Here is a 17911-nt window from a genome sequence, read left to right as displayed (position 1 = left end):
GGCATCATTCTTGTGAAGTGAGACTTGAAGAAGCTTGGTCATATAGAAAAATGGGAGGTACAAAAGGGAGAGGCATGTTCTTTCACTTGAGCATATAAAGAGGGTGTGAAAGGTGGTGTTTTTTTTCCTCTTGTCTGCTTTCCCCTTGCATCCATTCCATCAATTTACTGCGGATTGCTGCGGATGGAGTAATTTGTTTCTCCTTTATCAGCACAAGGGGAGTTAGCGGGATGGGATTCTGTGACCAGATGGCTGCAGAAGTGCTGGAAAGCAACCTTTTCCACTGCTCCCACACCTGTCTTCATGTATGCCACACTCAAGGAGAACAGGGCTGACTGGGTGGACAGTGTCTGCACTTGAGGCTCCTCATTTCCATTAGGAGTTGCTCCAGAGACATAAAAGGAGCTGTGCTGGTACGAGAGTGATTTAAAGCATGGATGTGACTCCACGGTCTCTTCCAATTCATTCCTTGAAAATGATTCCAGCAAAGGCAGCTTTGCTGGGGCAGCATCTTCTCAATTTCCTTTGCCCCCTCCATGCTAAACAACAGTGCTGCAATTTTGGCAGCTGATGTGGAGGAGAACTCCAAGTCTTTCTCGAGATGCTGGTGTCAGAATTTCGCCTGATGTGGCTTCAGAAATGAAGCAGCAAAGCAAGCTGTTAGAAAGCAGGCTGATGTTTAGTAGCTAGTGGTTTCTGCTATGTAAATAAAAAAACATCCTTGAAGCATTTTTCAGAGTTCCTAAAGTTGCTTTTCAAGATAAAGGCTCCATTGTGGTAGGCTTTTGCAGCTGCTCTTAGGGAAGTGCTCTGCAAGGAATATGCTGGGGCTGCTTTTTTTTCCCCTTTTTTTTTCCTTGTTTCATTTTCAGGTGAGCAGTAGACATAGCTATTGGACTAGATGATCGTAGAGGTCTTTTCCAACACGGATGATTCTGTGATTCTGTCTAGCACTTCACCTTCTCAAAGTGCTGCACCTCCTGAGGACATCTGTCTCTGCTGGCTATTAATGTTCACAGCGTGCTGAGGATTCCTGGGAAAACAAAAGACAATTTGCCTTTGATGTCACACAGCAAGTTAGAGGAGGAGCAGATTCAAACTCACATCTCCTGGGATTTTGGCCCAGTACTTAGCCCAGTAATAGCTCAGTGGGAAGCACGGTCTTGATTTCAGAAGACTAGTTAAGTGTAGCACACGTGGCTCGTGCTTTGTTACTGCTACTGAGCTGCTTCTCTTGAATATTCTCACCTGGAACAGAAGGTGCCCTGAGATGAGATTTTTCAGTATTAGCACAAGCCATTTATGCTAGTTTGAGAGCTTTGTAACCTGTTTATTTATTTATTAAAAGTAGCTTGTAAAAATCATTTGGTGCTTTTGATGGTGTACGGGAACATGACAGCCCCATGCTGCACTTTGAAGACCTATTGATACGGACAGAGGGAAATTGTGCTCATTGGTTCGTGGACATTGCTGCTCCTCTTTACAAGCTGCTTTTACCTCAAGTTGTGTCTGATGTGCCAGAGCTGTCTGCATCTCTGCTGTTGTATATCTCTGTTTTGTGTAACTGAAGCAATAAGCTTGACCTGTCTTGACATTCCTATCTGTTTCTGGACTGCTGCCCTGTTTCTGTCTCTCATATATTTTTCCCTCTGTTGTCTTGTACCAGTTTCTTTCAGTGCTCTGTGATTATCTAGGAGGATAAGGTTTTGGACTGATGCCTAGCTTGTGTCTCTTTGTATTTCTCTCCTTCTCTTTCTTCTGCCCTTTCCCCACCTTTCTTATGCAGGTCTTGTTCAGCGGTGTGTTATTATCCAACGGGATGAAAATGGATTTGGGCTGACAGTCAGCGGAGACAATCCAGTCTTCGTGCAGTCCGTCAAAGAAGGTAAGCAGACATGCTAAATATGCTAGCCAGAGAGCAGCCTAGAGGGTTTTCGTGTGAATCAAAGAAATATGTGCATGAGTTGGAGTAGAAAACTCCAAATTCTTTCCTTATGGGTGGGATGGCTGTAGCTATCACAAACTTGGGAATAGATGTGCAAGGACAAAGAGTGTCACACTGCTGGGATGCAGTGAACCGCCCCTCCTGTGTCTGATGGAAACGGAAACTGACCTCTTGCAATTGAAGGGAAGTAAGTTTATGCCTGGTAAAGCGGTGGATTGTGGTTTAGCCTAGCCACTACAAAACGGGAACAGAACTACTTTAGTGTAGATACTCAGAGATGTTAATCTGACAAAGAAAGAAGAAGCTTGGGTGAGTGTGGGAAGTAGCTATGCATGGAACTACAGAAGTGCTTCAGCTGTTTTTGGTTTGTATGATTTGTATTGAAATTGGAACTGAATGGTTTCTTGCCTCTGTAGATGGAGCAGCCATGCGGGCTGGAGTGCAAACAGGTGATAGAATTATCAAGGTAAGGGCATTCACATCATCCTAGAAACAGATCCTTGGTATTAAATGAGCTCTTTCCCTGAAAGAAGGTCATTGAAGGCTCTGCACTGATGTTTGCTTTTTGCCTGTGGGATAGAGGAATGGTCTACGTTTCCCTGTTCTGGGCATGTACAGTAACCACTGAAAGCCCACTGCTGAATGTTAGTTTTGTTTTGGATCACTCTTATTTCAGAACCTCATTGGCAAGTTCAGCATCCTACAAAGTTCAGTTATCACATGTACAGAGAAATAGAGGTATCACGGGAGAGGAGCAGTGTGTGACTGCTAATTACCTGCAAATAAATAGTTGTCTTGGATTTTATTGTTACTCACATAACTGCACCGCAATCAGTGTTCTCTTTTAGTCCCAAACAACTAAGAAATCAAGTCATTAGCTAAAATGGTTATCTAAATCAGTGCTGCAAAATGATGGCTGTGCTAGAGCCGCTTTGACACAGATAGAGCTGGGATTTCAACCAAGCATATAAATTAATTAATAAAGTTAGCTACCCTGAATTTCCTTCTGCCCAGTCGGAGGCGGGTTGCTTTCTTATGTTTGGTTGCTTGTTTTTCTTTGGTACGTGTGTATGGCTTTCTTTTTGTAGAGCTCTGCTCGCTGAGATAAACTTAGAGGGAGAAATTGTTTCTCTGTTAGTGTCTTGAAAGACACAGTAATAGAGATGAGAAGAAGAAAATATTGTTGCTTGTTCTATTACATTGCTTATTGTGTAGTGTGTGGGGACCCAGTGGGATTTTTTCCTTGGTTAGAAATCAGGAGCTAACCAGTGTTTACTTTCTCTCTCATATCCCCAGGTGAACGGCACTCTTGTAACACACTCAAACCATTTGGAGGTGGTAAAGCTGATCAAGTGTAAGTAAAGGCATGTTGCTATTTTCGTCACTGTGCTCCTTGAAAAAGCATGAAAAGCATAATTTTAAAGGCTTGATGATTGATTCAGCTATCAAGTGACAAGGACAATCACATCCCATGCTGAGAGATAAAGGGTGTGTGTAAAACAGGCAGTGAAGTGAAACATGGGCTAATTTTGACTTCTTGGACTTGAGCTGATCCATGCTCCTGTAGTTTCTCCTTTGCTTGGAGAAAATTACCATCAAACCTTGCCCATGCATCTTCCAATTTTGATTTCACCTTAAATGCCACAGCTATTCAGGCACTGTTAATGCAGATTACTTTAAGTTGCTTACAAAGTCCTGACATTTCCAAATAAGTGAATTCCTGGTTGATTTTCTTGTACTATGAAGAAGGTGTTAGCAGTTCCTTCTACCCCGGCACAGTTTACTTTGTGGCGTGAGCCTATGCATACTGTAAATGTAACCCGGTAGACTAGAAATTGCCCTGCATTTTCATTAAGGTTGGCTATCATGAAATGTTTTGGATTACCTGATATTTAAATAGAGATCTCTAAAACTGTGCTGACAGTGCTCAGTGGTGTGAAGAGCAAACAAATGAAGAATGGTCTGAGTTGTGTCTCTAGGGGTGAGAACCTTAGCAATCTGCAAGTGTCTCTGAAATGTGTCTTGTTCTTCTTCTCCCTGCAGCGGGTTCCTATGTAGCTCTCACTGTTCAGGGGCGCCCACCAGGGTCGCCCCAGATTCCCTTGGCTGAGTCTGAAGTGGATCTGGCAGCGTTTGGGCATATGTGTCCCGTCATGACATCGCCCCATTCGCCTGGCACATCAGGAAATACAGAAAGGATTACTAGCCCAGTGCTTATGGGGGTATGATCTAAAGTACTCTTTCCAAAGAACCAGTTCAGCAGTGGAAAAAATGTAGTCATTTTTCTCAAAGGAATTGTTTTGAGCTTCTTGCACAAATAATAAATTGGAACTGCAGTATTTGTCTGGCCACCCAGTGGGCATTTAATCACATGGGAAAAAACATATTGCAAGGAAACACTGAGATAATGCAAAGAGAGTTGAGAGGTTATTCACAGGTTGTCTTTGAGACAGGCTGCAGTTTGTATGGTGTGAGTTGACACAGTGTCTGCTCAAAGCCAGGTATTCTGTAATTTCTATTAAAAATTGGGCTGTAAGACATGCAGACATGACAAGAGTAAGGAAAACAAAGACACTTTTTTTTTCCTTTCTTTACCTCTTTCCTTCCTTCTTTCTTTCTTTCTTTCCTTTTTGTTTAACTTAGATAGCTATGTTCAAAAGTAGGAGTGAGTGATTACATTCTACATAGGATAGGATTTGCAGAAACTGGAATTGCCTTTTGTTGGTCTTTTTCCGGGCCCATGTTTAAGAAGTAGGCAGAAAGCAGGCATATCCATTCTCCTTATCTTCCTTCACTCCTTACAGCTCCACCAAAAAAATGGACCCTTAATTTCTCCATATTTTCTAGGAGGAGAATAATATTGTCCACAACCAGAAGGTGGAGATTCTGAGAAAGATGCTACAGAAAGAGCAGGAGCGGCTGCAGGTACTGGAGTTGTTGCATGCATGCAGGAGAGGTGGAGGGAAGGGGCTGATGCGAATTAAAAAGATGGGTTGTTGAATCACTATTAAGTAGCTTATTCAGCATTCCTTTGCGTGGCTTGTGTTTTAGGTTAGCTTTTCTATATACTGGCCTAACATCAGAGATCTGTCTAATTGCTTGGACTGGTCAACTCTTGAATTTTTAATCTTCGACAGGACTGGAAAAAAATAAAAGTGGTAGTTTAAGTGGAAACGTACATACCCAGTCAATCTGGTCTAATCCTAGGACATGTAAGCATCTTTGACTAACTGAGAGTGAGTCATTTCTCACTAGGAGCAACAATTGGCCCTGTGCTCCTCGGTGGTGCTGAGTTATTGTGTCTGCAGCTGTATGCTCGATGCGGTTGTGATTAATTCAGTAAATCTCTAGAATGGAGTTATTTTCATATGGCACAAGGCAGAGGAGAACTGGATAAAACAGACATTCCATAGCAGTTATCTGATATGACAGTAGGTGTGCAAAGGTGCTGTTTCTTATTTTAGATGTGTTAATGGAATGAAGATTAGTAGTAGGCTAAGATTAGTTGTAAGCTTTGATATTGAGCAGATACTGAGTGATGAAAGCTCATAAAATTACTTTTCAGTCTCTGCAAGAAGAGTACAGCCGATCGTCCAGCTCACGACTGCTCAAAGAGATACAGGAAACAAAGAAGCACATTACTCAGCTGCAGGAGCAGCTGTCCAAAGCCACAGGCTGTACTCAGGTAACACAATGTGTCAGGCTTCTCTGTGGTATGTTCTGGTTGAAAATTCTTGGGGGATGATGGTGTTCTGGGCAAGCAGGAGTTCCCTGCCACACTCTTCAGTGCTTGTACAGCCAGATTGCACCCTCTAGAGTCGAGACTGGTAATTAGGCTGGCAGAAGCTGTCAAGTAATACAGTGGAATGGCAGTATATGAAGTGGGCTTTACAATGAACTTCAAAACAATCTATGAAGAACTGCTTTTAAAGCAGTAAGTGCAAATTGTGAGGTATATTATTTTGTCAATGCAACCCAGAAGAACCCTCTGTAGTCATTCTTGCCATGAAGAATAAATGACTGGAGGCTTAAAACCAGCTTTTTTTTTCCTTTTTTAAGTTGTATTATTTTTCCTCTTTTTTTCTCTGCCTTTAAGGTTATAAGTCCTGAAAACTTGGTGTGATTTTCTGTTGTCTTCTCTTAGAAGAACATTGCAACTTTTTAAAAATACATGAAGGAAGTTTAATAAATAATGTGGGCTGTCTAGGTTTTAGAAGAGCTAGTGTTTGAGTATAACAGTCTCTTGAAATATTTTACTTGCTCTGTGCTGCTCCCAACTCACTTTTATCTTTTTAGGATGGAGTTTTGTCCTCCAGGTCAGTGACAGAATCGCTGCAGATCAGTGAAGTGGAGGCAGAGAGTGGGGATGGTCTGTGCAAACTAGATTACAGCAGTGACAGCCCATCCCGACCAAACAGTGACATTGCTGATGTGAGTACTGAATGACACCATGACTTTGTTTCTCTGCCTCTCGGATTTGGTTTTCTCGTGCAGATTGTTTAAGTTTGTATTGTTCTGTGTATTATAGATCTGTAGTGTCTCAGTATAGGTGTGTATTACTAGAGTAGGCTTCTAAATACACACCAAAAATATTTCCCTGAGGAAGCATACTATATTGGTTTTCCATTATGGACTGAGAAATAAATAGTGTGGGTTTTGGGTTTTCATCCAGGATTAGATTTTCCTGGCACACTCCCTGTAACCAGACAAAGAAAGATGGATGCCAGCATCTTTCTCAAAACTGAGAGATGCCAATTAGAGTATCTTTTAAGAGCATGTTAATGTTCCAATTGCGGTAGCTGTGACTCAGATCCAGTCACTGGGCAAGTTGCCATGAAAGTGAGGAAGAGCCTTACTTTTACCAAATAAGCTTCAATTATTGCCAACAGTAAATACTCCTAGTCTGTTCACTCATCAGTTATCAATCTGTGTGCTCGTATGGTCTCCTTATTGCAGTGCCTTAGCACCTAATCCTTAATTAAGCTGCTATCTGATTAGCGCAAAGGAATTGAGACTCTTTATGCGCACTTTGGCCTAAGTTTGTTGTTTAACTTATGGAGGTGGGAGCTAAATCTGTACGAGCAGTTGGAAGGGAAAGGAAGATGGGTCAGATGTGCCTCCAAAACATGAGCACAGATGACTCTATTTTGAAACACTCCCTCACCAACTCCAAATCTGACTAAATGTCACTCGTGTTTGTATATAATAAATGCAGAATAGAATTCATAGCTGTCTTCCTTAATGCTGTCAGAGTTGATGATAAGTGATCACTGGAGGTGGTTGACACACCAAACTTGCAAGCATTTCAATCCAAAGGGATGCCGAGAAGCTTAAGGACTGGGGGTAATGGAAAGCTCTCGAAATTCATGGAGTCCAGAATTCTACAGTTAGGGTGAAATAACTGCATGCAGCAATACAGGCTGGGAACCAACAGCTGAGTGGTAGCCCAGCTGAAAAGCCTTGGTTATTACTGTGGGCACACTGAAGATGAGCCAACAGCTCATGCTTTTTGCAAATAAAGCCAAATGTCTGCAGGGCTACATGAGAAAGAGGATTGCCAGGAGGTGGAGGGAGGTTACTAGCCCACTAGTAGTTACTTTCTTCTTCCCCAGAGTCCTCGCAGTGGCCTGAAGGAGCGGGTTTATCTGGATGAGAGCCCAGAGAAGACTGAGGTTCAAGATACTGTGAGTCCAAACCATAAAAAATAACGACAGCATCTCCTGTAATGGCCCTATTAACATCTTGTTTTCCCCCGCTTTCTAGATGAAGCACACATAAACTTAGCTTTAGAAAATGAAATGCAATTAAAATTGTGCAGGGAATGTTAATTAGCTGAATAAATGTTTATGGAGCTTAAGAGCAGGCCCATTTAGAGACGAGAAATAGATAATCAGCAGTAAAACAGCTGGACCTAAAATAGCTGTTGTACATGTTTTATTCCTTGAGTCCAACCCTAAATGAAAACCAGTCTTTAGGATATTCAAGTAATTATAAGGCTGGTATTATCAGGGATGGCCTCGAGAATGGATAAAAGTGGAACGTAGCAGGAAGTTCTGAGCTATCTGAAAGTACTGCTGTCTTCCACAGGATGACTTCTGAAGTATTTTTCCTTCATTTGCATGACTTTCTGTAGTCATATTTCTCCATTTGTACAAAGCTGTCATTTGTCATATGCTCCATGTTTAATGTACTCAGAAGTCTGCAGATGATGCAATTCGTTTTGAGTCATCTGATTTGACATTTCTGAATGCTTCCAACTTGGGAGAAATATTCTAAAGTGGATCTCGCAACTATAAACTCGGACAAGGTTGACTAAAGGCACATGGGTTTCTTAGGCAATTTGAAAAGAAGAATTAAAGTGATGGTAATATTTTTGACTAGGTAAAGAAAGTTTACTGTTCCAAGACACTAACAGAGCTGTACTTTTCATCCTTCCCTTCTCACATTTCTGACTCGCCCCAGGATTCTCAGTCGAGTGTTGGAAGTCCTTCATCCCGCATCGGGCCTCAGATCATTGGAGCAGAGGATGATGACTTTGACACTGAGCAGGAGCAGGTGGGAATGACTTTTAGTCCTCAGCCGCCCCTTCTCACTACCTCAACCAGAATTCTGTTTTTTTTTCTGTGTGTAAACTGCAAGGACTCCATTGCTTCTTTTTATTTAACAGTTTTCATGTGGTGAATTAAGAATTAAGGCATATGATTCTCATTACTGCTGATCATACCAAGTAGTAACACTTGGGGATTTTATGACAATATGCCGTCTTTGATTCTTTCTGTTACTCTTTCTTCTTACAACTTCAAGCTTTTTAGAAATTCATTTGCCTTATTTGATTCCCTTTCGTTTATTAAGTTTCTATTAACAGTTCTGCATTATTGTCACAGCAGTATAGCTGCTATGGCTTTTGACATACTTATTCTGAGTTATTTTAGCTCTCCTTTGCTCCGAGCTATATGTCATTATATTGTAGTCAGTGTACAGGGGTGTATTTAAAAGAAATATTCCCATTGTAAACTCTTCCTGGGATGTTAGAATGGCATTGCAAAGGCTCTGGAATTTTTCAGTTTTTATTTTAATTAAACAAATGAGGAGCTAAGCTGTAGGAAGAAGCTTGTTATTTTTTGCACGGTAGCTTTCTTGAATAATTCAAATAGTTTCCTTGTATCTCTGCAGATTAATGGACAGTGCAGCTGTTTCCAAAACATTGAGCTCCTGAAGTCTCGCCCAGCTCACCTTGCTGTTCTTCTGCATCATGTGGTGTCCCAGTTTGACCCTGCAGCATTGGTAAGGTGTTCTGGAATTGTTTTTGTGGCCAAAATTTGGAGTCTTAACCTGAGTATTTCAGGATCTCCTTGTTCTTGTGTAGCATCACCAGTGACACTGCTGGATCAGCAAGGAGAGAAATACAGGTCCTGTGCAGGCATGAGGGTATTTCAGATAAAGGAAGAGAAGGGCGAAGAGAGCTGTCTCCCTTACATTCAGCTGTTTACAAATGAATATTTAGCTCTAGAAAGCGTTTAATTCCAGCCTAAGGTAGTGGGATTAGTTACCTACAGGGAAGGTCTGATTTCCATCTCTCTTTTCCCTTCCCTCCTCCACTGATTACAGGGTCAGTGATGAGCTTACCTGTGAAGTGTAGGTGGCTGAAGGTAACTAGGAAGTCTCTCAATCCAGCAATGCTGAATTCTTTGAAATAGAGCAAAGGAAGATTTGAGTTTGGTGAGTTAGAAGAGTTCTCATGGTATCCCTTAATTTCTTCTCCTCTTTCCCACAGCTGTGCTACCTTTACACAGACCTGTACAAGCAGACCAACTCCAAAGAGACTCGGCGTGTCTTTCTTGAGTTTTACCAGTTCTTCTTGGACCGAACTGCAGTAAGTTCCAGATCTTTCTCTCGTTTTCGTGTATCCAGGAAGTTGACTTTTACCATTCTCCATTCTCCTGAACTGGAAGAAACTCAGGAGTTATATAAGTCCTCCAGAATCAGTAGTGGTTTTTTGTTTTTCCTTTTGTTTAAAATGATACCACTAAATACGGCAAAATAAATGATAAAGAGGCTCAGATGCCTGGGTAAGTCTGTATGTCACAGAGAATGCATTGTCTGATAGAAGTATTTCTGTGATGTGTAACCTAGCGTTAGTTGTTCTACATTCCCTTTTTGTTAATAACCACTGCGTGTATTAATGTGGCAAGGATTGGGCCATTTTGTATGTCTGTTGGAAAGCCTGCGAAGCTTCTATACCATCATAAATTAGACTACCACATAGTGTAGCAGCAGCTAGTATCACATGCTTAGATAAAATAATTGTGTAATATAATACGTTTGTGTAATATAATACATATTCAAGATGGGAGCCTCCTTCATGATAACTTTAGGTGTTCAGGTTGTAGGTTTTGTTTTTTAAGGGGATTGTACTGTATGTGTTGTGTGTTTAATTGGGGTGCTGTTTGTTGTGTATGTTCCCCCAGTCTTTTTTTAATGTCTTTCCATTTTTCTTTTTAACAGAATCTTAAAGTTCCAGTTCCAGATGAAATCTCTGTAGATCTAGGTAAGTCACTGTCTACTTCTGCAGCTTCTAGTGTTGGAGGCAGTCCAAGGAATTTTCTGAAATGCACTTGGGGTTACTTCGGATACACATTATCACGTGTTTACAGGAAGAGACAAATAAATATTTGTTTCTTACAGAGGGCATTATGCTTGCTGTAATGCATGCATTAATAGTGGGAAGCACTGGTCACATTGGCATGTCTATTTTTTAGTTTAATACTGGATGTGACTAAATCTGTTTACACTTAATGCTCTAAAATTCAATTATCAGTAAGTGAAAGGCAAAAGGGTATTCTTGGATGGGTTAAAGATGTGTATGAGTGACTTTATTCTAAGGTAGCGTGGACTATTGCTGTTCTCAAAAGAATAATCTGTTAACTTTCTCTTCTGGCTTGCAGACAAAAGAAGGCCAGAGCTCATTCCTGAAGAGCTTCATCGCCACTATATACAAACTATGCAAGATAAAGTTTGTCCAGAAGTTCAAAGGAATCTGGAAGACTTCAGGTAACAGTTGCCTGTGCAGTTTTAGTTAAATTCATACCTGCCCTCAGTCAACGTGTCCATTATGCGGGAAGTCCAAACTCAAGGGATGTAGTAATTCATCTCAGACTGAACAGGAAGGTGGCAATATTCAGGGCCTACAGGGTCACCATGATCAACACTTGAATGTCTTTTGACACTGTGCTGCAAGTAGTTCTTTGCAAGATCTTTGTTAGAGATTCGTTTTTTTATTCCTAGAGGTTATTTTAGTCAATTTCAGAATATTATTACTTAGGTGATATTACATGAGTCTTTCTTACTAAGCATGTTTGTAATCAGTTTATATCTTTTTTTTTTTTTTTTTGCTCTCCTTTGGACAAGAAATAATCCACTTTAGAGAGCTGTCATGAGCATATGGTAGAATTTAATAATTAATATGCCCTTTTGTATACAGTTGCGAGCATTCTGTGCCAACATGAGATGCTGTAGCAAAAGAGATAATGGACTTTTCCACAGTTAAAAGTGTCTCAGTTCAAGTAGATGTTTCAAATGTACAACTTGAGATACTGCAAAAAGAACAGCCACTTTTGCTTGACCATTGCCATGGCTACCTCTTTTAATAAATATCATACAACTTTATTAGCTTTATTTTACCGTGAATGCAAATGTTATGGAGAACTGTGATGACCCCTCCTTTCTTATTCAGAAATCAATAACGCAACTTGCTTGACATTCTGAATGTCAAGAGGTTGCCTTCCCTTGTTACTAGTCACTACTCAGTTTCAAGTGCTGCTTCCCTCACTGTGTATTTCAGGCAGAAACGTAGTATGGGATTGACGCTGGCAGAAGGAGAGCTGACCAAGCTGGACGCAGAACGGGTTCGTGATCGGAACGCGGTGGAGAAGGAAAGAGCATGTGCAGAACAGATTATTGCCAAAATTGAGGAAGTCTTGTGAGTATCAGCAATCATAATTGTGGGAGGTTAAAACTGTTGCACCCTGAATCTTACAGCAGCAGAGCAAAGGAATTAGTAACTAGAAGTAATTTTACACTACTACATTTATATTGCTTCTCCGTTTTGTTACCAAAGTGTATTTCAGTAATGATAGTGAAAAATATGTTAATATTTAGCTGAAGTCCATATATCTTTTTAAGGGAGGCTACTGTTCAGATAGCAGAGGCATGCATGCTTTTGTTGTTTCGTGCATTGTTAGGTCAGGGTCCTTCTTCTGGGTTGTAGAAACCTGTAGTTTCATAACCTGTTTTTTTTTTTTTTACTTCGTTTCCTTTTCCTGGGGCTTTTGTATATGCCACAGGACACTTTGAACACTACTGCTGACACTCTGGATGGATATGACTGCCTGTTAATAGTTAGTTAATTGTTTCTTTTTTACATTCTCTCTTGTTTTTAGGATGACATCTCAGCCTTTGGAGGAAGAAAAGAGGTAATAGAAGTTGTGTGGGCTTAGTCTGAAGTAAGAACCCCGTTGCTGATGCTTGCTCTGCTGGCTCTGTCTTTGCTGAACAGAACAAGGCAGCCCTCTGCTGGCCATGGCTCCAAACTCTCATTTTCTAAATCTGCTGGCATAATTAACTTGAATTTGAAGTATCAATCTTTTGTTTCCAACCTCTTCTTGTTGTGAAGTTTGTTTCCTTTGTTTCCTTTGTTTCAGACCAGAAAAAATTACTGTTTCTGAGAGCTCATCTATTTCTTTGGTTTGGTTCTGTAGCTGCTTCAGTCCAGTCTAATATTTATGTGATGCCTTTCCCTGTTCTGTTTGGCACCCTACAACTAGCTGGTTAGCGTTTACTATACTCATTGCAGCTACTATACCTTTTACTGTTACAGATTTTTACTGTAACTCCCGGAATATGGCTTCGGATATGTGCTTAGTGCATGAGCTTAGGACTTTCTTCGTAATTCTTAAAAAAAAAATATGTATTTTTACCTCTTAGGCTGGTTTGCCTTTCATAAACTGCATCTGTTATTTACAAAAGGATAGATTATAATATTGGCTGAGTATTTTCCATTGTGTGTAACACGTAGTTTCATATTAAACAAAATCACTCAGCTTTTTTTAATCCAGAAATGGTTCATTTCTACATGGAACCTTTGCATTTGACCTATTTCATTTTCTTGACAAGATGGATTGTCCCCAGTACATTTCTCCTTAACATCCATCTTCTTTTCGCGTGTTTATTTGGCAGTTCCACAATGCAATACGTGATTCTTACTTACATGAAGCACCTGGGAGTCAAAGTTAAAGAGCCTCGGAACCTGGAGCAGAAGCGTGGCCGTATTGGTTTCTTGCCAAAGATCAAGGTAGTAGTGTTGTGACCAGAGCACATTTGTTTAAAACTGTCTGACGTGGATGCTTCAATAGAATTCAGAATAGACTTTTGCGTGACACATTAGAAGCTGGTATGATTTTACAGTCTTCATTGCACCAACAGGATATAGCATTATCAATCTGCACAGAAAACCTAACGGTTGAGATTGAGTTGTACAAATGTTTTCAGACACCTCAATTATAAATTAATTACCTTCCTTTTCACCGTTGAAGACTTACTAAAACTTCGGGTGATAAATGTTTCACCTATTATAATATTAAATAATTTGAGGACCCCATTAAAGCTATCAGAACTCAGGACCTCATTAAACCCATCAGTCTGTTGGCTGGTTTACTTCAGTTTTTTCTTGAGAAAGTTGCCCAAAAACAAAGGCTTTGTGGTGCAGGAAAGCTACTCTTCCTGCCACCCACATTCCCCCGTTTATATAATGAGTTCTTTCACCAAAACTCCATCTCCATGGGTGTGTTCAGTCATCTCCCACAGTATGGCCATGTGTCTGGTCACAGCAGCTATGTGCTTTCATCAGCATTCAGCCTTCTTTGAATGTTAAGGCTGTCATGAGCAGTTCTGTCCCCCTTTATGACAAATAAACTTTTCTTGTACCAAACTGCTGCTGCTGTTTTAAAGAATTAGTCGTTATCTCAGTAAATAATTGAGTCTGAAGAAATGAGTTTACTGTTTACTCTGCTTTTCTTTGTTGTATATTATGCAGCAAAGTATCAAGAAAGAGAAAGAAGGAGATGAAAAAGGAAAGAGAAGAGGCTTTCCGAATATTCTGGGCCCACCAAGGAGACCAAGCCGACATGACAGCAGTGCAAGTATGTCAGACAAGGAAATGTATGCTCCCCAGCTACTTGTATGAAAGCCAGTTAGTCTCTGTTGTTTAACAACAACAAAAAATAATAAAAAGACTTAGTAAATTTTTTTATTTAAAACCATGTTTTTAAAGACAGATAAATCTTAATTAAAGTAGTTGTCCTGAAATTCATCTTTTGGTTACTGGGAACAGGTAAAAGCTCTTCCAGCAACGTAATGACTCTGTGTTTGTTTAGTTGGCAGAGCCATGGAAATACAGAAGCAGCGCCATCCAAAGCACTTACCTACAGCGTCTTCTGTTAGCCCAGAACCACCAGATTCTGGCAAGATGCGCCAGAGTGGGTCCTCCAGTGATGGAACAGATGCACCCTACGCACCTGCCAACCCAATGTCTCCTTTGGCAACGGGTCCCTTTTCATCTCCAGAGGGAAGCAAGGACAGCGAAGCAGGTTAGGATGATACCACTTAAGAGGGACTATTGAAAATTGTGTTGTGAATGGGATATGGAAGGCACACTTCTAATGCAAGAAGCCTGACAAATTGGACCATGTTTCTGTGTCACTAGACGTGATTTTCCTGGGTGCTTAGTCATGTTTTCTGACTCTGGTTCAAGTCAGGAAGTCTTGTCATGGCCAGAAATTGTTGTCTGGTGGCTTCTGTCATGGTGGCGTTGGATCATCCAACAGGAAAAAAGCATCCCCAGGTGCCTGCCTTTGTAATCACAAGTCACTATTACCTGGTAACACTTATCATGGAGATTTTTCTTGCCAAGCTGCAAATTCACTTCCTCTAGCTATAAGTTGAAATGAGGCTGTGAATCAAGAGGCTATGAAGAGATTGTGAAGTTCTCTTAGTAATTTGATACAGTTCTTGACATTTCTTACTCATTTTTTCATAGGCTCGAAGCAGACTGGAGAAGCACCACCTGCTAACGACTGTGTGGATGGCACACCCCGCACACCTAATAATACTTTTGAATTCCCATCTCCCTTGGAAAACTTGCCAGAGGAGGAGGGAGAATCTGAGAGGTAACTGAGTGCCCTGCTTGCTTGGATGGGGCAGTGGCTGTTGGAGAGCTGTTGCTGGACAGGCCTGTACTCTGAAATTATGCTGGATGTCTGAGTGGGGGGAAATTCTTGCGTGGTTCCCTCATAATTCCTTTATTTCTTTTTTTTGTAGAGTTGTCGACATGGGAACGCCAAAGCCTTTTCGCAAGTGAGTGTGCTTATAACTGTTTGAGCTTCACTGAATTTATTGAGATTTTAATAGGTTATAAAGCCGAGTGCTGCAGCGTTCATTGTTCTGAGGCAGTATGATTGCCTGCCTGATCTTTCCTGTTCTTAAATAACTCATATGAAAAGAGACATTGGCATCTGTGTATAGGACAGGTGGAGCAGATCATATGCAGATAAGCTCTTTGATCTATGGGTGAAATATTTTAAGTGTTTTATCTACTGATTTGAATTGATGGGCTATGGAATTGAGATTCCCAGGTTTTCTTTTTAAGTGAGTGTGTTTCTGTTAGCTCTGTATCTGCAGATAAGCAGAGGAAAGAAATTGTAACCTGCCCTTTCACTGGCCTGCTATTTGGTCTTAAGCAAATTATTTTATCTGTATCATTAAAAAGAGGTTTATGAAAATACTGGAAGAACAGATATTCACTCTTAGTTGTTCTGTAAAGGACAAAATTACAAAATATGTTTTGTAGCTTCTGACATAGCTTACTGGAGAGTGTATTCATAATGCTTTACAACTGCTATAAGTACTTAGATTTTTCTTCTTTCTTTTTGACATCCATGCCTAGAATGGGAGTTATCTGACCTATTTTTAATCTTCTTAGGATGGACAGTGTCGGTTTTGCAGATGTACAAAGTGAAGATGAGCTATATGATTTTGACACGGACATGGACCCTCCCAACTGGCAGCAACTTGTGAGCCGGGAAGTGTTGATGGGGCTGAAACCCTATGAAATCAAGCGCCAAGAAGTGATTAATGGTGAGATGGGTATTTTTTTCTAGCTCACCAAGTTAAAATCTTGTCTTGCAGAGTTTTAGAGTTCTTAACATCTAAAAGAAAGTCTCTTTTCAACAATCTATCCAAAGTAGTAGCCATGTATTACTTTTGGATTCCATAGTTCATGTCTGTGAAACTTGTATTTACTACTGAAAAGTATCCTGAGATGGGGCTGATCCCACATTGCTACACCTCTTCAAGTCAGTAGTTAACAATCCTGCCCTCCCCTCTCTCTTCAGAGCTGTTTTACACCGAGAGAGCTCACGTCCGTACTCTGAAGGTTCTACATAATGTTTTCTACCAGCGTGTCACCCGGGAAGGGATCCTGAACTCCAGTGACAAGCGGAAAATCTTTTCAAATCTGGAGGATATCCTTGGGCTTCATGGTAAGAGTAGCTGAGATGCTTTGCAGCTTCACAGTTTCAGCTGAAATTCAGGATACAAATATCTGAAAAATTTATGCAGGTGAACAGGCAACAAGAAGCAGCTTCCTATAATGCTTCTTCCTTTCACACACAATTCTCCCATTTCTAATTTACAAAGATATTTTGATAAAGTATCCAGTGTTTCAGTTGCTCGCTTTTTTGTATCTGTTTATGCAGACTCTCTTGTGCTAGTTCATGTTTTGATGGAAAGAGCAATGCTTTGATGAATGGTCTTTCTAGGCCAATGCTCCAAAAGCTGTAACTGTTGTTGAAGAAATTATGAAAACAAGTGAAAGGATTGATGTCTTGCAGGTGGTTTTGAGGGGTCACCCTTTCTAATTGTTTAGAGAAAGGGCTGTTCAGTCAGAATTTCAGCTCTGCCACTGAATAAGTTGTAAAATGTTAGGCAGGTGGCTTGAAATGTGTTCTACATTATTCTTGCGTTTTTAAAAGTCAGTGATATTGAGCCTAAGGAAAGATAAGACTGGAGAGGTTCTTAAAGGTCATTTGAATACAGGTGAGATAGAAGTGCAAAGGAGGAGTGTAACGTTTTCGTAGATATTCTGCTAAATTTGTTATGTTGCAGGACACTTTAAGTAATTGAAATAATTCTAAGTCTAGTCTTTTCTTCAAATAGGTGTTACTTTAAAATAAATGCTGAAAATCAAACACAATTTAATTGATATTAAATCTCCTAATCTCTTTTTTTTCCCCTAAGTTGCATTGAACGATCAGATGAAAGCAGTCCGAAAGAGGAACGAGACTTCTGTTATTGACCAAATTGGGGAGGACTTGCTTTCTTGGGTAAACTCCATTTTTTGTACTTGAAAATACATTTCATAAAATGGGAATCAGAGGTTAATTAAGGTCATTCCCAGCTAATAGGAACTGAAGCTCTGAGAGTTGTCATTTCTATGGAGCCAACACAGAGCTAGAGAAAGGGTGTTGAAGAAAAGCAGGAACAACTCATAGGATTTTAATTTGTCTAGAGACGGAAGCCATTTAAAGAAGAAAAAACATTGCCTCTTGATGTGTTGGTAGAATAGAAGCTTAGTTCTGGAGACATAAACCGACAGTAGGATTTTGAAAAATGTAATAGCACAATTTATTGCAATAATATTGAAATATGCCTGTGGTGCAGCTAAAGGTATTTTAAAATACTGTTTTCCAATCCTGGAATTTACATAGCTGAACCTCTTCAAATTTGTAGCACTGTTGCAGGCATCGTTTCAGACTCCTGAGATCCAGATGACGAGCAGGAGTGATGTAAATTCTTTAAAAAACAGAAACCAAAACCATCTCTCTTGAGAGTCTTCTGTTTTGTTGTTTTCAA

General features: G+C 40.3%; 1 protein-coding gene across 5 annotated transcripts in view; it reads left to right on the top strand.

Moving 5' to 3' along the window:
• The window catches only part of ARHGEF12 (Rho guanine nucleotide exchange factor 12), a 74212-nt gene that overhangs the window by 37871 nt on the left and 18430 nt on the right, over positions 1-17911 (top strand). For 3 of the 5 annotated variants that reach the window (XM_068659032.1, XM_068659031.1, XM_068659029.1), the window contains 23 exons: positions 1787-1885; positions 2362-2411; positions 3242-3299; positions 3989-4167; positions 4793-4870; positions 5511-5630; positions 6242-6376; positions 7558-7629; positions 8408-8500; positions 9119-9229; positions 9720-9818; positions 10451-10493; positions 10891-10996; positions 11787-11924; positions 12385-12417; positions 13181-13298; positions 14037-14142; positions 14377-14589; positions 15039-15168; positions 15320-15355; positions 15981-16135; positions 16393-16539; positions 17297-17382. In XM_068659032.1, the coding sequence (XP_068515133.1) occupies positions 2373-2411; positions 3242-3299; positions 3989-4167; positions 4793-4870; positions 5511-5630; positions 6242-6376; positions 7558-7629; positions 8408-8500; positions 9119-9229; positions 9720-9818; positions 10451-10493; positions 10891-10996; positions 11787-11924; positions 12385-12417; positions 13181-13298; positions 14037-14142; positions 14377-14589; positions 15039-15168; positions 15320-15355; positions 15981-16135; positions 16393-16539; positions 17297-17382 (2295 nt within the window). In that variant the 5' untranslated portion in view covers positions 1787-1885; positions 2362-2372. The remainder of the gene's footprint in view (positions 1-1786; positions 1886-2361; positions 2412-3241; positions 3300-3988; positions 4168-4792; positions 4871-5510; positions 5631-6241; positions 6377-7557; positions 7630-8407; positions 8501-9118; positions 9230-9719; positions 9819-10450; positions 10494-10890; positions 10997-11786; positions 11925-12384; positions 12418-13180; positions 13299-14036; positions 14143-14376; positions 14590-15038; positions 15169-15319; positions 15356-15980; positions 16136-16392; positions 16540-17296; positions 17383-17911) is intronic. The other 2 variants (XM_068659028.1, XM_068659027.1) reach the window with 1 other exon arrangement.

The sequence above is a fragment of the Anas acuta genome, chromosome 23 (assembly GCF_963932015.1).
Source record: "Anas acuta chromosome 23, bAnaAcu1.1, whole genome shotgun sequence".
Taxonomy (NCBI): Eukaryota; Metazoa; Chordata; class Aves; order Anseriformes; family Anatidae; genus Anas; species Anas acuta.
This window is presented reverse-complemented; position numbering and strand designations above follow the sequence as displayed.